Source organism: Ischnura elegans, chromosome 7, assembly GCF_921293095.1.
Source record: "Ischnura elegans chromosome 7, ioIscEleg1.1, whole genome shotgun sequence".
Taxonomy (NCBI): domain Eukaryota; kingdom Metazoa; phylum Arthropoda; class Insecta; order Odonata; family Coenagrionidae; genus Ischnura; species Ischnura elegans.
This window is the reverse complement of record NC_060252.1, coordinates 28697153-28721525: the sequence shown is the minus strand read 5'-3', so window position 1 is coordinate 28721525 and position 24373 is coordinate 28697153. Positions and strand designations below refer to the sequence as shown.

At 35.0% G+C, this 24373-nt stretch overlaps 1 protein-coding gene across 1 annotated transcript in view; it reads right to left on the bottom strand.

The window, feature by feature from the left end:
* Positions 1-24373, bottom strand: part of LOC124161848 (protein mini spindles) — a 68593-nt gene that overhangs the window by 19287 nt on the left and 24933 nt on the right. Inside the window, exons 12-25 of the mRNA XM_046538065.1 lie at positions 21362-21555; positions 20211-20362; positions 18407-18625; positions 16810-16993; positions 13688-13942; positions 11745-11981; positions 10175-10337; positions 8603-8766; positions 6696-6866; positions 5455-5601; positions 4831-4983; positions 4487-4690; positions 1736-1871; positions 1195-1636 (exon numbers count right to left, since the gene is read on the bottom strand). Of these exons, the coding sequence (XP_046394021.1) occupies positions 1195-1636; positions 1736-1871; positions 4487-4690; positions 4831-4983; positions 5455-5601; positions 6696-6866; positions 8603-8766; positions 10175-10337; positions 11745-11981; positions 13688-13942; positions 16810-16993; positions 18407-18625; positions 20211-20362; positions 21362-21555 (2821 nt within the window). The remainder of the gene's footprint in view (positions 1-1194; positions 1637-1735; positions 1872-4486; positions 4691-4830; positions 4984-5454; positions 5602-6695; positions 6867-8602; positions 8767-10174; positions 10338-11744; positions 11982-13687; positions 13943-16809; positions 16994-18406; positions 18626-20210; positions 20363-21361; positions 21556-24373) is intronic.

Below are 24373 nucleotides of genomic sequence, written 5' to 3'. Positions count from 1 at the left end.
AGACATATTGTGTACAACAGCATAACGACTCTTTACTCTTTAAGTCTTAAGGCCATTTTACACGGGGCATGTACTTGCACAATCGGATGTGTGTACGAAGGTGCAGTCAAAATTATGTCATGTAAAGCGGTGAATTGCTAGAACACATGTTAGAATGCGTGGACACATGTGAGATGGCAAAATAGCCTGTTCTAATTTCGTTCATATATTTGCGCAATTACACGCCATTTTAGAAATTAATGCAGTTCTAACCCACACAATCCGGTGCCCCGTGTAAAACTATCTTTACACATTTCAAAATCAATTTAACAAACCATACACATAGTATCACTAATAGCAATTTACCATATATGATTGGTTTAAAAAAAATAGATAGTAACCTCAAAAACACTAGAAAAACCTTATTAGAAAGACTGGAGTTGATTGGCTACCAAGAAAGATCAAGGTCTGTCATTATGACAGGTACATTTATATTTAAATTATTAACATTTTTTTATCGTACCTATTGATAAAATTGCTTGATGTTACTCCTAATGGCATTCTCAAACATAGATGCTTGATTTGCAATAATTAGTTCTTAGGTAAACATTATTTGTGGGTGGCAGACTGTTTTTAGTTCCTCTCTTGCTTCGTTCCTCAAGCAAAAGCATGTAAGGAGTTTTTTTTAAATAGCTAAGAACAGGTTTTTATAAAATATTGGTACATGGAAGTCCATTATACAGGGGTTTCACAGTTTAAGTTTCTGGCAATCACACAAATCTGTTATCCTCCTTTAAAGGAATTTACACAGACATACATTTAATTATCATGAGAAAACTATTACTTCATGGAGGGAATTTTTTTCCTCCTCCTTTCATTACATTTTAAATTTTATGGTGGATTGAACCCCTTAAGAGTTCTTTACAGTCAGCTGCAATTTGTCTCAGTCCCAATATTGATTGGTTCAAATTATATTATTCATGTAGGAAATAAGTCAAAGTCATTGGAATAACCACCAATTGTTTAAAGTGCATGCAAAGCAGTAACCACCAAGTGTGGTACCACATTGCACCCTCATACTATCGATACTCTAGGCATCAATTATCACATTTTAATCAGTATGCTATGGAACTTTTACATAAATACCTATATTTAAATTCACCTAAAAACAAAATATTTTCCTAAAAAAATTAGCAAAATGAACTATTGACATACTTCACAATTGGTGTAGGCTCCTGCTGTGGGGGTGGGTCGTCCTGAAGGATATCTTCTTGACTTATTGCTTTAGCTTTCAAACCACTCTGTTTTGTTGTAACTTGTTGTGGAGCCTGCTGACTGATTAGAGGCTTTTGTCTTTTGGGGACATTATCTGGTACCACCACAAGACGATTTGCGGGAGGCGGACGGTTTTTCGCAGCTCTCTTGATTCGTTCCTCGAGCAAAGACATGTCTTTATCAGAAATTTGTCCCACCATCTTGTACACACGTTCTCCTTCCAGAAAATAAGCACGCACAACACAATTGAGGGCAGCATTACGCACAGAGTTGTCACGATCAGAAATTTGTTTCGCAACTTCCTTCAGAGCAGCAGCAGGGGTTGGCTGGCAAACAGATATTCCATAATTTTCTATCAAGGATCCCAGTTCATCCAGACACTCTGAAGAAGAGAGGAAAAATTCAATTATTTCAACCATTAAACTTTACAAATTAAAAACTTGGAAAAAAGTAGAGCCTTCAAGTAATGAGATAACCATACCTGTACGCTGACGTGCATTTTTGGATTTAAGACCCTCCATTACGTAAGCAAATAGTTTACTAACAGGATAAATTAAACCTATTTGCTTGAAGAGAGCACGGACACTATTTCTAACAGCATCCTTCGGATCACCAACCTGAAAAAATCACAGATCTATAAAATCTGTTTTAGAATTGGGTGGGAGCTTATAGAAGAATATAAAATAATATTGCAAGTTTTCCTAATTCCTGCCACATTCACACATCTTTGAATTACATATTCTACCTGAAATACCAGAATATCATCCATTATCTATAGGATCTGATTGCAAGCTCTGAAGACTAAGACACCATATTCACATCAACTGTCACTGCTTTAAGCATAATCAACTACATCATGATTACTTTTGCAATAATTGTCGTACTCATAATCACAGACCAGAGTCAGGCCAAAAAAATGGGACAGAATTTGGCAGAGTATTGTAAGGTATTATTCAATTGAATAGATTACACCACAAATTTTCTCATTTTCTAATTCAGAAACTCAAAAGTAATAAGTAAAATAACTCCAACTTTAGACTAAGACATTATACTACACCGCTGATTCACAATTTCCTACGTATTACACCATCTCACATTAAATAACTAAAAATTTCATACTATTATCTTTATGTGAGAGCATATTTTAGAGAAAAAAAATCACACAAACCTGTCTTAACTAGCAAGATTTTAACAATGTTCTTTGTGAAATAGCTGAAGTTATCTTGAGTCAATTATAAGACCATTGCAAATTATAAAACTGAAAATCCAAATAAAAGAAAAAAGGCAAAAATAAAAGAAGAAGAGATCATACGACCAGTGCACGTAGTGCTTGGTGTCAGAACTCTACTTTGCAAGAGAGAGAAGACAAATTTCTATTTAAGTATTAAATTGAAAACTATCTCATTAAGTTAAGCCAAATCACAAAATACAGTGGAACTTGGTTAGTACGTTTTCCTCCTTAGTACGACGATTTCTCTCGGTCCCGTTACCATCGGAACAAAATACAGGTAAAAGTATTTGGTTAGTACGTTTGAAAAAATTGCGCTTTCCTGGTTAGTACGCTCAATTGCTAGCCGTGACGCAACCCGCAATTCGTTCTCCAGTATATTCTTAAGGGTCGTAAAGCTCCGAATTCATGATTTAATTTATTATTACTAGCCATTAAAATTCTTGCATTCATTCCTCATATCTTTCTTCGACCGTGATTTATCCAAATGCATTTTTCAATTGTTATGACGCGATGAATAATAAAATATGGCCATTTATCAGGAATGTCTGACTATGCAAAACTGCAGCCAATGAGAAGCCGCAATTTTCCCCACCCCGAGCTCCTCACCTTCTGTTGCCTCTGGAGTGCCCACTGCGCACAAATTTTACGAGTGGGCAATTGTTGCTATTGCACAAGTTATCATGATGAAGAAATGAGTCTTATCCAATTCCCTCTTTATCTAAAGCAGTACTGCACGACGTCAATGCTACGTGGTACGTGCGTATTTGACTACTGCTGTGGGAGCAGACGATGCTCTGGATCTCCACGCGAAGCTTAGCTTAAAAATACTTGATCTCGGCACGAAAGCAGACGACATCAAACAAATTTTAAAAGTAAATTTCAACTGTATAATATAAAATCTTGTAATTACCTCGTAATCTAATAATCTTGCGTGTTATTATTCGATATATCGATCGCTATAACAATCGATATGGCTTTATTCCAAAAGCGCAAATGTGTACGGCTGTTGCCGTAATTTAAGGTTAATATAATTTTGTCCAACTTTTATGATGTTTAAAAACAACCCGTTCACATACTCAGGGTTGTTTTTATATTCTCCGAGTATGCTGTGACAAAAAAGAAATGACTTATCTGTACTTGTCCTCTTTCTATAAATACATATAGGATAAATCACGGGAGAAAGACGCCGTTTTCATGTAATTGTCTTCGGGATATCTATGAAACATTGTGATTTTTTATTCACATGGTATTGTTTTTCAATGTAGCGCCCATTTTCTTTATTTCAAAGGTGAAAAGAGTTCAGGAAGGCGATCCTACGAGAACTACCAATAGTAATTGTAATTATGACGACTTTTCCACAGATTGCAATAACCCCGACAGCTATTTTTTACTTTCCTCGTTAGCACGTTTTCCTGGTTAGTACGTTCATTTCTTGTGGTCCCTTCAGAAACGTACTAAACAGGTTCCACTGTACACAGACATATTTGATACATTAAAATCTAGAGGACAATTTATTACAAACTGACACACTTATCAACAACGCCAAAATGATAAGTAAGACAATAGCTTAAATAATCACATAGCATTCAAATATTGCATTCTTCACAGTTACATTAATACATAGGGTCACATTTTCAATATCATTAATTCAATTACCATATAGCTCTAATTTATCACATTATAAAATGTAGAGAATGAATTTCAAAATATTTAATGAATGAAAATGCACTTTAAAACATTAATTATCATACTAAGTAGGTAATATTTTTGTCAATCTGATAATAAATGCATTCAGTTGCACACCATAAGCTTGCTTTCACCTCAAAGCTTGCTTTGAAATAGAAATTTTTTTCCAAGAGTCTAACTCAAAATTTATGAGGGACTATTTACGGTGAAATGTGGTACATATTTCTAATACACATTAAAATCACACAATGACATTGATATTCCCACAAAACCTGCAAAAATGATATCCATAGTAATTCAAATACACAATTTTACCTTTAATATGAGGTATGGAATGAAAGAAGAGGCTTCATACTCCAGCATATTATACTCCTCTTCAATCAGCAAGCCAAACACAGACTGAAGATACTCCAAACCCTTAAGTAATACTGATGGATTTGTATCAAAGAATCTTAGAGTCATCCACTTCAAAATGAGATCAAGATTTGCTACTAATGCATCTGGATTGATTGGTAGGTCCTGTGAAACAGGTTAATCATCAGAAAAGGTTAATACGTAGCAAAAAAAATGTCATACTCAAACCACAACTCATTCATGAGATCAATATTTTCCAACAGATTACATAGTTATATTATAGTTATAATTCAAAATATACTTACATCATTAAGAGAGTCAATGGCTTTCAAATGAAATTTGAAGTCAGCATGGAACATATTATTCATAACACCCCTGTTCACATTTGCTGTAGTCATTTGGTCTCTTAATAGCTCAACAAACTCTTCCCGTGGAGTGGTGAAATTCCACTTCAATACCTAAGAAAAAAGTAAATCATTTAAGTAGCTACATGTCATCAGAATGTGAGAAAAACTTGTCTCAAGAAAAAAAAAGGGCAGTTAAAAATGTTTCAGAGAAAAATAAATCATAAGTGATATTTTTAAATAAAATGATATTTAGAAAAGTCGGTTAAAAACTTTCCTCCAAGTCAAGAGGTGGTCAACACCCATTTATTGCATTAGTATATATTTCGTAGAAGAAAGACCAAAAAAGTAAATGAAGGATCTATGAAGATTAATACTGCCACAAGTTGTAACAGAGACTTAAAAGATGAGAAAAAGAAAGCCTGAAAGGGTAAAAATCATAAACACGGATTCTCTAGGACATTGCCGTTATGAGGCAGATAAGCAAAGACAGTAAACAAAACTTTGTAGGTCAAAATAGGGTCTACCACTCCATCTTGATTTATGACCACATATGCCCACAATTGTAAGAATATTTATACACACCTTAAGCTTTTGTTCATCAGACACTCGCTGGCTTTTGAGATTATTTGCTTGAAGCAAAGGAGATGAGTCCGCTTCCTCTTCCTTTCGACGACCTCCAGCACCTTTACCAATACCCACGGAGCTCACAGCTGGAGAAACAACTGCCACCTGTGATTCATCAATTAATGTTAGAATTGAGCTTAACTCATATGAATGTGAATGAGCATCAATATCACAAATAAAATGTTTAGCATAACATGAACCCTAGCAATACTTAATTTCTTTTTCCATTGTTTCAACTAACTTAAGCTAAATTATAACATAGACACCAAAATTTCAAAAAACAATCACAACAAATATGCAAAATTCAAACTGCCACATTTGTAAACTTCTATAATTGTTATTTTCTTCAAAGAAAGCAATTATATTAGTTTACAAAAAGATTTTGTACACAGTAAAACCTCAGAAATAAAACTTTCAGAATTCTTTTATAAGAGAGAGCATATTTAACAAGAACATTTGTGAAGAAGTTAAAACAAAGACGTTTCAAAATAAGGGAACATGAAAACCTTTTCAACAGTGCAATTTATTGTGCTATGTTTCTATTACTTTGCAACCACAAGTTTTACAGCAAACAAATGAAGTCTAATTAATAATTTTAATATAAAACATCACATTAAATAAATGAATGCATATACTAGCTTGAATCAAAGAAGTAACTTGCATTCCTGATATTATTTCCACTTGTTCCCAAGTTGCCTTGATTGGTCTAGTATTCAGCTTTCCTATTACATGAAAGCAGCACGACGTTTTTTATGCATGAAATTTTTTTGTGATTTTTACGATCAGTTCAGCTAATAAAAAAGGACCAGCTTATAAAGGAAACTTGAATGCTACAAAATACTCTGTGATTACAATGATTCCCTAAAAATATCATTAACCAATTCCGAAGAAATCAATGAAAAGCATAACAATTCTATAGATAATGCATTGGCAAAGAGACACTATTAGTAACATTTATGGGGAGAAAGACTTTAAATCAATGGAAATGAGAAATTTTAGGATTTGTCATTTGGATTTGATAAAAAACAAGATATCCATTCTGGACTCAGATTTAATTCTTTTTTAATGAAAACAAAATCTGATTTGATGAAGTTTGGGATTCAACTTATTACTACCAGATATTGCTACCAATTTTGCAGCATTACCATTTGTCACAAATTTAATTGATGCACCAGTAATGAACAGAGGAAATGACGAACCTTCTTTCTTGTCATTGTTGATGATGCCACGCGTGATGACGCCAAAGGAGCTGGCTGGCCACTCCCTCCCTTATTTTTTCCTGCATCTCCTCTGCTGGTGGGCGCTGGTGGAGGAGGAAGGCTGGCACTTGCTTTGGTAAGAAGTGGCATCACCAATTTATTTGATCCAGGCTAGAATAAATAGAATACCGGAAAAGTTATAAACCTAAAAACTAAAATGGAGCCCACTTACAACACTCCCATGTTTCAACAAAGCGAACGAAATGGAGCAACTATTTTACCATATTAAAAATACCACTTTTAACCAATGTATACAGAAAATGAAAGCTTAAAACGAAGTTGGTGCCATGGCAAGACATATTTTATAATTTCACAATTGCTTGAATCTGTTGTTTGTTTAATTGAATGTTAATTACCTTAAGCTCATCACTATTGCAAAATTGGTGCTCTAAAGGGTATTGTACCCAGAGCTAATAAATATTATAATTATTTCAACCTCTTCTAAGCTAATATACAACATCATGGCTACGACATATTCATTTCAAGATGCTCGAGGTGGGCTCTATTAATGGGACCAAAACTCCTGACAGTAAAAATATTTATCATGGATAATACCATTTGCCAATGTTTTGAGATGTTTTTGATGAGCTTGACAAGAAGAGCTTCTCTTACAGCAGACTCCCGATTACCCAGCTGCGGTTTATCCAGGTTGCAGATTATTCATGCATGATTTTCACTCTCGCTCAATTTTTTCCGCAATCTTTATAAGAAAAATACAATCGGATGCAAAATTATCAGAATTACTGCATTAATGCTAGGATATCCGGGGCTTATTATTTCTATAAGAATCCCCATCGTAAAACGGAAGCGATCGATCGCTAGCTGCATTCACAGGAGCACTGTGTTCGTGTTTTCCAAGCCTTGCAGTGTGCGACCGCGCTCCGTGATCACGGATACACATTCAGCAGCATTTGCAACCCAGGCAACTTGTGTGAGACGCGACTGCATGCTGTGGTGCCTGACAATATAGTTTCCGACGTCGAGCAGTGGATTTGAAGCATTTGTGCAAACCACTTTTCTGTATCCGTGATCACACAGCCACCTATGAGTGGTTTTCGAAACCAGGCGTAACATGGAGCATAAATAATACGAGTGCAACCATGTTATCGCCACTAAAAAGATCGCAAACTGGCGAAGAAAGCTGTCATTGAGTCCGGGAAGCACCAATCCAAAACAACCTTCGGTTGAATTACTACGTGCCTGACGGTCCCAGTCAAAAAACATGAACCACTTGCATATGCAGTGAACTGCAAAACTCCTCCAAAAAATCATGTCAGGGAGAGGAAGTGAAAAGTCTGAAGCCATTACCACATCAGTGAATTCCAGTGGGGCAATAACCAACCCTTTTACAGAAAATATTGTGCTACTAAAGAACCCACTAAAGTACCCAAAAACATTGGAAAATGCAAAAATAATATGCTCAAAATGCTGCCGAGTGATACATTTTAGGGAGTCAGCTTAATGCAGAAACCAAAAGACACGGAACTTGTATGGAAAATACTAAAGAGCATATATTCCATGAAAAACCATCACTGCTGGACAGTACAAGTGAAAAAGAATGTAAAAACATTTCCCAAAAAAATAAATTCCCCATTCACAACCTGGCTCATAACTTTGCAATAAAAATAATGCCATTATTACTGAGCTTATTTTGGATTAAATGTCCGAAATAAAAATTTCAAATTCCAATTGAATTCATCTCAACTAAAATTTCAATTCTAAATTCTGACCTACTCAGGATTCTAACTCATGAGATACAGCATGGCTATGAAGGCCTCACACTTCTCCCTTAGGACCTTATTAGTACAATAAGTAAAAGTAAAACTGAAAATAAAATCAATACAAACCTTTAACTTCCCAGCATTCCTCGCCATTGAATCATACCCAACATGCATCATAAACGGTAAAATAGCTTCCTGGGCATTTTTGCGGACATCAGCATTCCTGTCTTCAACGCAAGCATACAGAATTGGCAGACAACCGGCTAGTTCTTCTTTTGGGAGTGATTTCACTGGAGAATACAAAAACATGACATTAGCAAAGTCAGCATTGAATGGAGTCAGAAATAATATTTGGTCACGATTTTTTATAATAAAGTTACACCATAAAAGGCAAAATGTGGGGATTCAATGGTGCCAAATGAATATGAAACAAACATACATTAACAAATCATAAGTGAAAATATAAAATCCTTCCCATTAAATTATTTACTAAGGGCTTAAATTTAATGTCCACAACTTCCGAAGGCCAATGAAGATGAAAACCATTTGCAACCTGTTACCTGAAAATTCCAATTTAAACATCTAAATGCTAAGGGAGGCCTGATGATAAGAGGGTAATTTTTTTAGAATTTTTTTAATATTTCCTTATACTTGCACTGCCCCTTTTGCTCAGTTTTTTTCCACTGGCCATGTACTCTAAATATTTTTCACATAAGTTCAGACTCTGTTGCTTTTTGCATTAACTTGAAAGCCTAAAATGCATCACTAAGGAGCACTTGGAGCAAATTATTGCAGTTTCCAGTTTTTTTTCCACAAATTTTTATGATTATTTGCAAGAAACATTTCATGACAACTTTTATGCGTGGCGCCATAAAATCACCATAAATCTAACAGTAATAAAACAAGCATTTAAGCACTATTTTTGTACCTTGAAAATCTGTATGGTTGGAGGAGTGTGTCAAAGACAAAAATCTTCTAAGTTAACAATTTGAAGATTCAGAAAGCATGTAAAGCAGTGCAAAAACTAATGCACACAGATAATTTGAATAAATTAAAATCTCAAGCTCATGAAATTGTGCATTACTTACCTGCAACAGTACATCGTTAAACCTCCATCTATTACTAAATCAAAAAATCATTATAAATTACTGCCAATTTAAAAAATAAGAAATAAAACTGGTGTAAATGAAAAATAAATACTAATGATAAAAAATTAATAAAATTGGAGTAAGTCCCTAAATACCCAAAGAGGAATTACTTCCCCTATACAGGCAAAAAAAAATCAAGTTTCTGTGAAGTAGCAGCTAATTCAGCAAACAAATTTCAGTTAATCAACAATTTGGTATTGCATGAATCACTCACTTTAAGTTAAAATGATAAATTCACTATTTTCAGAATCAATGGGGGGTATGGTTCACTATAGAGTGATGTGGAATTAATGCAGACTTTTTATCATTGTTGAAATCACTCATTTACATCTTCATTGTCAGGTATGTTTACACTAACATTTTACCACACAAAATAATAGCATAGTAAACTATCAAATAAATGAAAATGAAGCTGTGCATTGAATTTTAGAGGTAATCCAAACTTCATTCCAAAACGGAAGTGCAGTCATGGTGATAAAACTAATATTTAATGAAAAAACTTGTTTTTATTTCAACATCATGTTAAGGTATGACTGTGTTGGTCATTTACCTTCAGTTAATTTTTCTCTCATCCACAGCCACAACTCCGATCGAAGCTGAGGGTTACCCGATTTAAGAGCATCAAGGATCATTTCTCCCTCAAAAAATTCCTTCACCCCGCAGTTTTCACCCCAAGCACGAAGACACGATAGAGCAGCTTGCCGAACAGATGCCTGTGGATATATCACATCAAAGACAAATTTCATCAAAAACTACAAATTTCCAGCAATTAAAATATTTTTTTACATTTAATGCTACTTGAATAATGATAAGGATGTATTGAAAGAGGAAAATTCGTCGTACAATATATATCCCAAGAGGGTAGCAAGGCGGGTGAAGCTTGGAAGGGTGCTACAAGAAATGTCACCTTCACTGTGTGTGAAATTTAAGGATAGTAACGAAAAAATTATTATTAATTATTTACATGACTAAATAGCAGGTAGGCAACACTGCTGGGTGCAATTTGCATAAGCAGCATCTCCCACTGGGAAAATTCCTTCAACCTCCTGAATTCAAATCATCAAACATTGCCTCTGGCATTACCATTTTTTCCACCCCGAAGTAATGAACTTTCATAAATATACACTTTGAAGTAAACTCCAAAATACGAATAGCATCAAAAATTTAATTATCTTATGCAATAAAAAGTTCCCTTAATTGCCTCTTGAATTCATGTAAAAATAATTGAAACTTGTGCTCACATCATATATGTAAAACTAAACACTCCACAATCATTTTGTAAAATAAATTTAGAATGATAACCTAACTTTAATTCCCCTGCATTAAAAATTTTACCCTTTTTACCAAAAACAAAGCCTGAAGTCTTATCATTACTATCTCTGCTTATAGCTGTCTTGTTCATTTAAAATTGTAGACATAGCTTGAGAAATAAAATTTGGTTGAATTAATTTCATCCCTTCATATTGTTTGCAACTTTTAATTTAAAAAATACATGAGGATTTATTAAAATAGTCCACCATGGAATTTGCCAAAAATTATCAATCACAGTACATTCACAATCCATCTTAGCATTCCAAAAACGAACTTTTAGGGCCGCTCCCTGACTTAAAAAAAATTAATTCCACATTTACATGTATAAACCACTCAATGCATCAATTGCCCCATGTAACAGGATTTTTAAGTACAACCATAACATAACAAATTTAAAGAACCTTGAAGTAGTGAATTTGTTATAGCAAAGCTAAAACTTTTTTACCCTAAATTTCTATGATGATGAGGTTTCAAGGAAGTCAACAGAGAGGCCTATTATGATGAGAAATGTGCAACACTTATTAAAAATGGCACTTCTATAATAAATGGGTTCATTTTAAGTGGGCTATACTATCAGAGTGGTCAAACTAAAACTCTTGGACTTTTCCAGGTTTCCTTCATTATATTTGCAATTTAAAAGACTGTTTGATAACATAAATTTTATCGTGTGATCACCTTTAAAAAAAGATAGGGCAGTTACATTACAAACTAACCATAAAACAAACAACCTAAAATTCCTTGTTCAACAATGATTACAACATAACACTGGCAATTATACACAAAAGTGAGTAATATTTTGCAGGACTCACCTTATTGTCACCTAAACCTTGAAGCATTCCTGGCACAAGGGTACGGGCATGCAATTTACAACGGGGACCAATAGCAACAGCTAGTTCTTGAGCCAGTTGCAGAGCCGTGACTGCAATTATTTTATTGCTATCAACCAATCTTTGAGCCAAAGCTGCTGGCAATTCTCCAAGGTTTGGAGTGATTGACTTAGTCTCTGAGACAATATTGTATATTTTTTGCAAAGCTTCATTTCGCACCTGTAAATTCATTGAAAAAGAAAACAAATTAAAAATGAAGTTCTCAGACAACATTAAATTCATTGCAATTACATAACCCTAAAAATAAGAAGAGCATTGAGAATTCATTTACATGATTTCAATGGTAATATCATCAGCCTAAGTCCATCAGAAATTGTACAGTAAACTTCCAATTATCTTTTTGCAAATTATTGGAGGATGACTTTCACCATCCTTCGATGTTTTCCGCAATCTTTGCAAAAAAATAAAATTGGATACAAAAACACCAGGATTATCGTACTTAAACGTAAGGACACAAGGCTTATTATTATTATTTATTATTTCCTTCATAAAACACAATTATTTACTTTACTTGATAACACGGAATTTTTTAATATACATGAGCATCTGCTCCATTATTGCAGAAGACACTGAGCAGCGGAAAAAACTCTAAATTAATTCTTAATTCTTCAAAGGATAACCAATTTTAAATGAAGAAAATGTTATTCAAATCTTTACATGTATTTTTCGTGCTGCAAATGTACAATTATTGCCATGGCCTCACATGCAGTTGAATACAACCCAAGGGAACCGGAGATTCTATCGCACTCAGGCATGTTCAAAACAGGACAAATGGAAGAGGGAGTAGCACAGGTGAATGCAGTGGGGAAGAGAAAGCAGAGACAAAGAGAGTAGAGATCACATGAGTAACAGCCAGGCACTCGCCTCTGTTGGCAGTTTGCTGAAGCATAGGGGGTATAATTAGGAATACGAGTATAATGACATCATCGCCTCTAAAAACATCCAAGCGGCTGCACACTGTACAGTCAGGTGAAGAAAGCTCTCCATGAGTACTTGAAGCAATCACAAATAACAACTGTGTATAAATATTAATATATTGTTTGATTGCCATAAATTATGAAAGTTATTAGAAATATAAGTGTAAGTTTGGATTGTTTGTTTTCCCATCACTCATGCCTCCTCTTCCCATCGTTAATCCGGATAATCAGGAGTTTACTGTACATGATATCACCACTACGTATATTTACTTTCATCTCCTTTCGTCACCATGACAATATCATTTACTAGGAATTACATTAGCCCATGAGGATCCCCTTCTTTTCCATTGCAAAATTATTCAAAGCCCCTTTCTAAGCATCCACACTACAGAAGTACCTCATATATTCACAAGAGTGAATAATTAATCATGAGCCAAGCAGTTTTAGCCCAGGTTTTAGATGACTGAAGATAGACTATTAGAGGGTGAAGGTAGAAATGGAAAATTCTTAGTCCAATGCAAAATTTTTCTACTTATGGGGACTCAAAGAATACATAGGGAAGATTGAAAAAATATTAGGGCAAAAATATCTTTCATGAGATGCATGTCTACCACTCAACTCCTTTTAGTATACTTGATTTATATATCATTTTTGACAGTATTATCAATCATCGACTTAATTTTCATGTAAAATATTCATTTACATTAAACATTGTAGTGAGCAATCATAAAATAATTTTTTGAGGATGTGGGGTGGGATAATTAAAAATTTGCATTAGTTTTCACAGAATAAATAACATTCAATGCATTATAGCACACATGGAGTTCAGTCACAATACATAGTATAAACTCATATTTTTGTCAGACTGCACATTTTCAAAAAAAAGTTGAACATCAGAAAACAGTTCCTCCTGCTGTGAAAGAAAGTACTAAATTACAGGATACATACCTTCCAATTTTTGTCTCTGAGCTCATTTGCCAACTCTTCCGTAAAGTGGTGGGAAACATCTTGACGTGGAAGTTGCTGCTCTGGTTGCGCAGATTGTAATGGAACTTCTTGGTCATCCATATCTTCATCAACATCTTCTTGATAATCTTCTCCATCATTGTCTGCAACTTCTTCCTCCTCCAACACACCATTAGTAGTGGCTTGCGATGACTTGATTTGGCCACGAGTTGGAGTAGGAGGCCTTTCTCCAGCATGCTATAACATGATAAGTAATGGCCTTTAAATTACAACACAATTAATTTTTTTAATAATTAGGAATTAGCATAAAATACTAAACACAATCTGGTTCGTGCTAACTTTCCATTCTAAACTTCCCTTGCTTTTCCCTCATTTCCAGTCCCAATGGTTTTTTTTTTTAATTTCCGACTGTATTTCAATGGAAAAGCAGTCTTATAGAAAGGCTTTATGGCATTACGTAACAAAGTATATTGTGATATGAAGCCAAGCAGTAGTAACCACGTCATAGATTTCACAGAACCACACTCGGCCCTCCATCAGCTAATGCCTCTTGCCTTTTTTTTCATTTCCGGGACCCCACAGACCATAAATCACTTGCCTCAAAGGAAAATATCAAGTTACACGGGAACAATGGAAACGTGTTTTAACCCTACCCCGTCTCACCAACTGACCTTTTTCGGTCTACCAGCATCAATTCTCCCAGTTTCTGGAGGCCAAATGCTAGGTGAGTCACCTACTGAGCTCGAAGATATCTCGATAGCTTTCACCAATAGGTAAATAATCCTAATTTAAGCCAAGCGCTACCAGCTAGCAGGGTACTCTGCTACCTGCTAACATTCTGTGTCGTATCAGCACTCAAAGCCTTGCCCCATTGTCACCATACTTGCGGCAGCGGGAACCAGAACGATGTCACACAGCGTTTTCCCAGCATTTATACATAGCCATCGCGTTTTCGCGCACTTGAAAATTTTCACTTTTCATTTAATCGCAAAAAATAGATATCGTCATTTAAAAATCTAAAAGCGTGAAATACATACTCCAGGAGTAATAATCTTTCGATTTAGGCAATAAAAAAATAATAAGAAACCACCCTATTGTATGACCGCATTTAAGTTTTTTAAGCGTAGTATGAGCGCATTCAAACAAGACGAGACAGACTGGAAACTTCAGGCAGTGCAAACTGCGTGTATCACATTGCCTTGCCTTCGCACCTTCGCTTTGAAGGCAACTACGTCACATGCAAGATTGGACGTGATCTTCCCTTGCTCCTTCGCTCGTACCTAGAAAGACTGAGTGAGCTCGCTCCTTCCCCTCGACCTCTCCTTCAGTGCTCTTCACTAATAAGCATTTCTGATTTCTTATAACTGCCATTTAGTCTAACAATGTACACACTTGCTCGAATTTTTTAAACCGCAATTTTGACACCAATATAATTTTCAGTTGCAATAATCCTCATAATAGCGTCTGAAGATGATTTTTGAAAAATCAGGTCCTTAGCGTAATGGAAATTTCTTGGCAAGACAGATGTTGACTATTCACCAGGTGTTGTCCTTCAACACTACACGTTTCTCTACGTTTGATATGCGATTAATATTTGCAGTATCAAGGCCATGGAATGCCCACTCGTGGCAGTAAATTTAGTGTGCCCTTCGGAGCGAAAAACCCGCACGATCTTTTCCGTGTTCATCTCCGAGGTACCGACGTGACGGCACGATGCTTTCGAGTAAGAAAAGCGTACCGGAGCATTTATAAATTACGTCACTAAGGGAGAAACTCCCCTACCTGCCGCATGTTTTTGACTTAAGGTTTCAGATAACTGACTCACACTGAAAACCAAGGCCACTCAGTTCCCCTTGGACTTGCGACCAGTGAAGGGGAGAGGGGAAAGGTAAAAAGTATGTGTAAGAGGCGCACCCCTATTTTCAGCTGCAATTTCTGGGAAAAAAGGTATGCCTCTTACACGCTCATATGGTATTACAAAATTGCAAATTACAAAATGAACTTAATAACGAAGTTCCACGAATATGCAACGGCATTTAGTTGGATATACACTGCTATGTTATGATCATTGTGCTACATTTAAGTTCTCCGTGTGTACTGTGCCCAAGGGCGACAATTATGGTTATTTCTTCAGCAAGCATGAAACATCATATAGTAAGCTTCATTCCTGTGGAATAATGGTGACCCACTCATTACAGCTCATAAATTGGACATACAGTTAGTCCTCTTCCTACGCTCACTCAATTTGCAAACTTTCAGATACGAACATTCAAAAAAATTTAAGCATGCCCGAAATTTCAAATTTGGCACCTTTTGAGTAGGCCGATGCGCCGCAGTGTGATGTAGAGGAAGTCGCAGTTTGAGCATAATCTGAACAAAGTAGCATTGAGTCTGGTGTGAAGTCAGGAACTGTTCAGCGTTTCGCCCATTCTTCCTTCCCGGGGAGAAAGATTTTTTTCAGCTCCGGCTGTATTGCACACCCGGCTAGATCAGTTTGCCACAATCGTGAGTTAATGCACAATTATGATGTAATGTTACATTCTGCAGGATAACCACACTCCTCCATGCCTTGCATAGGTTTATCAACTTACGAGCAATGTCTCAAGGAATGCATCTTGTTCGTATATCAAGGACTTCCTGTGTTCGGGAAGATATCAACCCTTGATTACGTTATGCCGCATTCTTCTTTTGAGAAAATGAAACGAATGTCCTTGTTTGCATATATTTGCACATAATTTAATTGAATTTATTATACACTTGACTCTGAAGCTATTTTGCACGTGACTATTAGTACAAGAGATTGAAGAGACAAGAAAATTCTATGTTTTTTCTAAAATTCCTGGAAGAAACGTACATACAAACTTCGTTATTATGAACCTCCAGTTTTTCAGTCCTGTGAACTTCGTAATAACCAGAGTCCACTGTAATCCCACGAATAACACACAGATGTAAAAATCAGAAAACAAAAACAAACTCGCAACAGGAATATAAACATGTTGAATAGGCAAGCGAAATCTATGCCACTGAAATTTCATTTGTTCATGACATGAAAAAAACCTGAAAAAATCAGCAAAGAAAGATTTATGAACAAAATGTAAGCTTACCTTATCAATTTCAGCATCTATCTGCTGGATAATAGCAGCCTTTTCGTCAGAGAAAAATGAACGAAGGTTGCCACCCACATAAAGTGACAAAGTCCCCAAGAGCATCAATGCATTATTCCTTACAGCTGGATTAGTTGCGTTTAATGCTTTCTTTAAGCTATCCACAATATGCTTGGCAGGAAAACTATGAGATGAAAAAAATGCAATGGGATTACAATTAAAAGCTTATTTATAATATGAATATTTCAGTAGCTTTGGAAGAAGTTCAGACACATTAAAGTCATACTTATAAAATATCTGAAACTAATCAAAACCATTAAAGCTATAAAAAATAGTAGCATTACCAGTAGGTCGACTTTTTCATTAAGATTTCTTCAAAATAACGAGAATCCATACCCCAAGTACAGTGCAACCTCGATATAACGACATCCCACGGTGCACTAATAAACACTCGCTATAGCGAATTGTCGCTTTACCGGAGGTGGAACAAATAATAGCCAATATACCTGTTGCGAAAAGATATACAGGAACAGGAGTGGTGCGGCGACAGATAAACATCTATCCGATAAACGTAAGCATAAATTCAGACGAAAGGCGATGTTTTTTTGCATCACTAAATTTCCTTACTCAAATAACGACTAACTATTCAAACAATTTATAAGCGCCGCACTGAATAAAAATCATGCAAAGCATTGTTTCGTCAATCATTATAGTTATCGAACGACAGTTTACCACATGAATTTGAGACTGAGCACTCCATTAACTTCATTTCTAACAGATCGCTAGAGGTTACAGAGGTTAAGGAGTCTTGATGAAAGTCTTCCGGCGGTGAAACCCTCGCTATGGCGAGAGCCAACACCGAAAGGGTCTCGTAAAAACGAATTTATTAACACGCTCATTATAGGGTCAATTGACGGTACATCGGCTATCTCTCGTAATAGCGGGGGTGTCGCTATAGCCCGTACTCGCTTTAACGAGGTTCCACTGTACATAGTAAGGACCCACAAGTGGATTTTTTAGGGCTTAAAAACTCTATCCTGATGAAAAATGTTAAAGTCAAGCCCTTTAAACATTAAATTTTGTTAGTTTTTACATATATGGCAGATTTTTTTAGGAAAAATTATCCCCTGCAGACCGTTCTACCCCCTAGAGCTGCACTGCGGGGTTGCGTAAGTATGGCCCTCACCACTACTTACATTGTGAGATACTTCCCCATGAAACCCTCCACAGTTCTTGGGGCCCTTGGGCCACGGATTCGCATTATTTTTAAGAAACCACATTTTAGCATGTGAATATAATCTTCATTTCGGTCATTTTGAAACTAGGAAAACAAAACTTTCCCAGATTCTTAAAAATAAGGGCCAGCCTAATACCCAGGTACATACCTGGAAGTATATACATTAAATATTAATCTAAACAAAATCAATTTACAGCAAATGGCAAATTCTCAGATATTTTTTTCTGAGCAGATGGGTAAATCACTTTTTTGTGATTTGGTAAGTTCATGCAAAGCACAGTTAAACAAATAATACAAGTTAAACAATGTAAAAAATTTCATAATTAATCGACTACTTCTAGGAAGCAGAATATAACTTACGTAAGACCGAATTCTTTCAAAGCACCATTAAGCCACGACAGTGATTCCTGGTGAATTTTTGGACTCCGAAGAGCAAATGCTGAATCTAAAACCAATGGCGCTACAAAATCAAAAGATGTACTTTCTGCCATTGCAGTTAAAACATCAGATGCAACAGGTCCCAGTTTTGCTTCCCCTAATCTCTCAGTAACAGCACTAATGCACAGCTCCACGCAAGTCCTGTAGGAATTACAGAAAAAACACACATAAGAATTCTTACAATGTCAATGCAATTAAAACCTTGGATATAAAATTATCATTATGCAGTAAAAATTTGAAAACTAGAATCTTAAAATCAATTCAAAAAAATTCACATAACTTTCAATTTGAACAAGTAATTTCCAGACTGCTTGATTAGAAAAGACTGCTTAAATACCTAAACGCCATTATGATGATAAAAAAATTGTCTCATGTCTATGCTTACTGCAATTAAAATTGATGAAAAACATGACGCAGTGTGATCACAATGAAGGTAACAAAATATACTGCCATGACGAAGCCCTGGCCCCCTGGGTGAGAGTTATGTACGCTAACACTAACCCACCTGACCCATCTGCTAAGGAATATGATATTTTGGAATTATATAAGACTTGTGAAAAGTACTGCATGAAAATTAATTAATTACAGCCAAACTAAGGCCCATTCAATGGAACCACTACTACTTCAGAGATGTGTTCACCATTCCGAAGGCCATGAAAAATACGGCATTGAAAAAGGCAGAGCAAGGTACGTGGTCTCCCCTTGTCAGAGATGAACAGAAGGCACACTTCTTTCTGGTCCAGTTAATGCAGATAAATATAGGCACACTGCACATACTTACATCCACCACTTTGGTGTACATATTTAGGCACATTTTGCATAAAAATTCAATTTGACATAATGATGTCAGCTAGACTATTGTCATCAGACATGAAACAAGACATAGGAAACCCAGACATTATGAGAGGAACTGATTAATTATAATATATAATTATTTCAATGTAAGACTGAATCATATTTTGCATTTCTAAGAATTAATTATCCCCATTAAAACTTTCATGAAAATTTCAATGGACAAATCCACATGCAGGAATATGACCTCATCCCTCCAATGGATAGATTATCCCTGAAAATTATCTAAGATGCACACACTGCAGTATGATGAAAAGTTCATTATTTCCTCCATAAAATCAGGAAACTGGACCCATTTACCTTTCTCTTAAATGTCGACTGAGATGATTAAAAAAAGTAAAGAGACACATTTTTGTTTATCGATACCCTGCCAACTTATTGAGGTATTTGTAGTGACAATTGTCAGGGTCCTTTGTTAGATGAGTTGTCATGACACCAAGCACTCCTTCCAAAGGGGCCAAATCTTCTCAGTAACTCTTCCTGAGGTTCATCACTGTTTACATTCTTGTGATCAATTCATTACATAAGGAAGTGCTTCTCTCAAAACAAGCTAATGAACCTGAACTCTAATTTTGCCACAAACTACTGAAAAGTAATAATCAATTTTTGCATTATTTTTTTACTTTAAACTTCTGAGCGAATCGCTGAATGTAGACGATTTTTTAGTCCTAATCTACTTTTTTCCTTTCATCTGCCAAATTCTTTGAAAGAACAACAAAATTAGGTATGAGTGAATGATCTTGATGTAAACTGATGCTGTCATATTCATAAATGCTTGTTTCATTACCTGTAAGTTATTCATATAAACTTTCTACTGACAACACTTACTCCTAGAAGAATAAGAGAGCACCAAAATAATTTCAACATTCAATACCTGGAAAATTTTGAATTGTCCACCAATATCTTCAGAGCCTCCAGTCTTGCTTTAGCCACCTGGACATTAGAGTCCCTCAGTCCTGGTTTCTTGTCTAATGTTCGAAGCAAAACTTGCGTCTGAATTTCTTCTTTACTCATTTTATTTAACTCCTAAAATATAAACAAAAAATTGGATTATTGGCAAGATTGCCCTAACTGATCTTTCACCACTAGATTGTTCCTTATGTTAGAATTGAAGAAGAAATTACAACCAAAAGAATTTTCTTATTCACAACTCTTGAAGCTTTCATGAGGTATCATTTTATAAACAAGCCCCAAAAAAAGTTTTAACTGAACAAAAACCGATAAATAGACAAAAATGCTACCTGTCCCTTTGAATTATTTAATTAGTAGTTCATTCAGTTCTTCGATTCTAGGTTCCACAAGTTCTTGAGGTAGGAACTGGCATCAGCACTAATGTCAAAAACAACCAAGAAAAAAAGAAGAACAACAGCAAAACCTGTTTGTTGAAAGTAAAAGGCTTGCAAAAACAATTGTGATATCTCATCAGTTTTGGAGCTGGGACCAGGAATTGATACCAAAAAGAGCCAGTACTAAAATAAATGGCAGGAAAAACTGTAGATACCCATTCACTTGTTAATAGTAAGGGACTTGCAAAAATAATGAAATTACATACTGTGATATTTATTTAAGCCAGATATCTATACTATGGACTTATTTATTCTCTGAAGGTTTTACAGAATTTTGATGACTAGATTTTTTTGTTGCACTGACGAAATGACGTCCACAGGAGCCATCAAAAAATGGTTTCTTAAAAATATTATCAATGATTTTCAATTATTTGTTCGAACTTCCAGATCCATTATGGCCATTAATCAGTTCTTAACAATATTTCTTTCACTATACATCATGAGAAAAGGGAATAAATTAATTAAGTCTGACAATGGATGCTTTTTATCAAAGGATATAAGTGGTAAAAGTAAAAAAGGAGAATATTTCAAATGCATTGAAACAATGCATGATGCTCTATATCAGACATCAATTATACAATATGTCCCAAAGATGAAAATTCTAGTTTCTGGAGACCCAACAAAGTCAACCAAATGTAAAGCTAAACTCAATCCTTCATACATTCCAATGAAGACTTGCCTGGGTGAATTGTTCCACCATTGCTAGACGGGTCTTCCAATTGGCATCAGCAAGACCTGCTAATATTTCACTGGAAAATATCTCAGCAGCTCTCTCATCAGCTTCTTCCTGGCTTATCTCCTTTTCTGTAATTTCAACAATGGCAGCTGCAACAGTTGTCCCTCCTGCACCACTTTTAGCACCTTTCCCCTTAACTGAACATACAATATTATTTGAACAAAAAAAAATTAAAAAATAAACAAAAAAATAAAATTTTTAAAAATAAGTCAATTTCTGTAAGAAAATAAATCAAAACCAGACAGTCAAAAAACTTAATAATGACTTCACTGATACATATTGAAAAATTGAAAAATAAAACAAAACCACATGCTCTTCAACAGGAGCTTCTTAACAAAGGACAAACATTGTTTAAAATCATCAGTTGGCTTTAAAACTCACAAAAAGCTGAATTTTTTATAAAAAAGCAAACAACGACATAGAAAAATTAAAATAATTGATACATATAAAATGCAGGAATACCAGTTCGTGGTGCTTTTGCCCAGAAAACATAACAAAGCGGTTAAAATTAAATAAAAATAGGATAAGAAATCATACACCCTTGAAATAATTATGTATTAGGTTACACAAACACATACACTTCATACTAGAATGCATAATATCTACAAGCAATACTTAAAACTACAGACACCTTAATAGCTAATTTTTTTGCTAACGTCAAATTTACTAGAAGAAAGAGCTACGAAAGCATTTTTAAACACTGATCTGCAACAAAGTTTTTTGTCTTTGGCACGTCAAAATACACCAACCATACAGATGTTCAAAGTACAATACACACAGGAAATTTCTCAAGAATTGCCTTCGTGGTACCGATGAAACTTAGTATTATGTTCCTTAGCGTTAACAAATAATCAATTTTTAAAGATAAATTTAGTCCCAAATAAACCAGATAGATAAATACAAGTTCCAATCACCAACAAAATCAAAACATACACTTCCCATCCATGGCCTCTATACCTGTAACAAGTTTAGAAATTTTGATCTGAATGAAGTGAATATGTAAGTAGCATATTATCCAAACCAGCAAACCTCACAGATTGAATTGTAAGAGCATAAAACCAAACCCGAAAACACAGGGGCTTTTCGATTAATAGAAAAACTAAGGCCATATGCTTTTCGTAATTTGGGCCAGATTCCAACATATGCATTATTATGGCAAAGCATTTAAAAGTTAACTTCAAGAAACTTTATTGGAAAAACGTCAAAAATAGATTAGCAAATTACCATGAGCTTTAATACCTTCCTTAATATTTCTTACTTCGGTACTCCTCATACATACCCAAGACCAGCATCAAAAGAAATGATGAGTAATGAATTAAAGCAATGTGATACTCCATAAAATCAAACAAAATTGTATTAAATAAAGCACTAAAACATGACAAAAACTCAAGAAAGATGAAACAAGAAAATAACTACAAAGTCGTAACTGAAACCAGTTAATAACAAGTTGAAAACTGAAACCAAATGAATGTGGATGAGTTAGCGCCATAAAAATCTTAAGGATAATTATTCTATAGCTTTCCTATAACATGCAGGTTATGTGAAAACATAACGTATAAACACCAAGAACTTCTATGTGTAAGAACAATTACGCCATGTTTTGAACAAAAGCAGCACAGTAGGTGATTCCTTGCATTGAGAGGTAAGACCTTCCATGATAAAATGCTTGTTTATTACCTTTACAAAAAATTTCTTGGAATCGGCTATTTAAAAATTGTGATTGTTTCCAAATAAAACCCAAGTGACATGAGTTCCCAACAATTCAAACATAAGGTTTTATCACTTACTTCTGTTAATGTATGTTTTAACATAAAAACTGAGTTATAAATGCTAAGAATGCCTGTTTTATTTCTCATATACCAAATTCATATGATAACATGTACTGTAGTATTTCTCAGTTGGATATCCAGATTAGACTGTCAAAAAATTGAACAACTTTGCAATTATTTTATATTCAAAATTACACCTTAAAAAAACTTTTTAGAATGGTGAGCTTTCTCTCGCAAAATTCTAAAGGTGTCACAAATTGAAGAAAATTAAGTTAATATATTCCGGCTGAGGAACCAATTTTACATGCCTGTGAACACACCTGCTATGTCTTATGAAGAGTTCTTTTACATAAATTTAAAGAAGTCAGAAGAGGGATGGGGAAAAAATTCTTATTAATTTACAGGGCTTATATATTTCAATCCAAATTCATGTAAGTTGGAATCCACTCATTACATAAATCTAAATTCCATGCACCACTACATTTGTTTTTCTGGGGTACACAAAAGGAATTCTGAGTAACACCCATGGTAAATGAGCATGAACAGCAAAAGACAACGAAAACTTTCATGCTCTTCTCCATGACTTTTTAGGACTTCTAGATTTTTTGATGGCTTGTGAAAAGGTGGCTATGGTTCGAATATTGAAAAAATACAGTCCTTAGAAAAAATAAGATACAAATTACCTTGGATAACTTTTACATTCCAACTAACCTCAAATTTAATTTATAATAGTTTGATTACGGTATCTACCCAGTAAATTTCTAGATATACATGAAGCACTGCCTAAATACTGGAGAAACAAGGTGACACAAGTACTTTATCTCCATTTATTAAGAAGCCACAAAATAATGGGTTTTAATTTTAATACAAATTACCGTGCAACCTCGATAAAACGAGACCCCACGGTGATGCAAGAAACACTCGCTTAAGCAAATTGTCGCTTTACCAGAGGTGGAGCAAATAATGGCCAATATACCTATTACGAACAGTTATACAGGAACAGAACAAGGACAAGAACAGAAGTTCCCGCAGATTGAAGTGGGCAAAACCACCCGAACAAAGCTCCTTCTAATTCTTCATGGTCTGCATTCCTTAGGTGCTTTTGTTTTTATTTTAATTGTGAAGAGCGAATTGGAAGATAAATTAATTACGCCATTCTCATATTCCTCTATTATTTTCTTGCTTC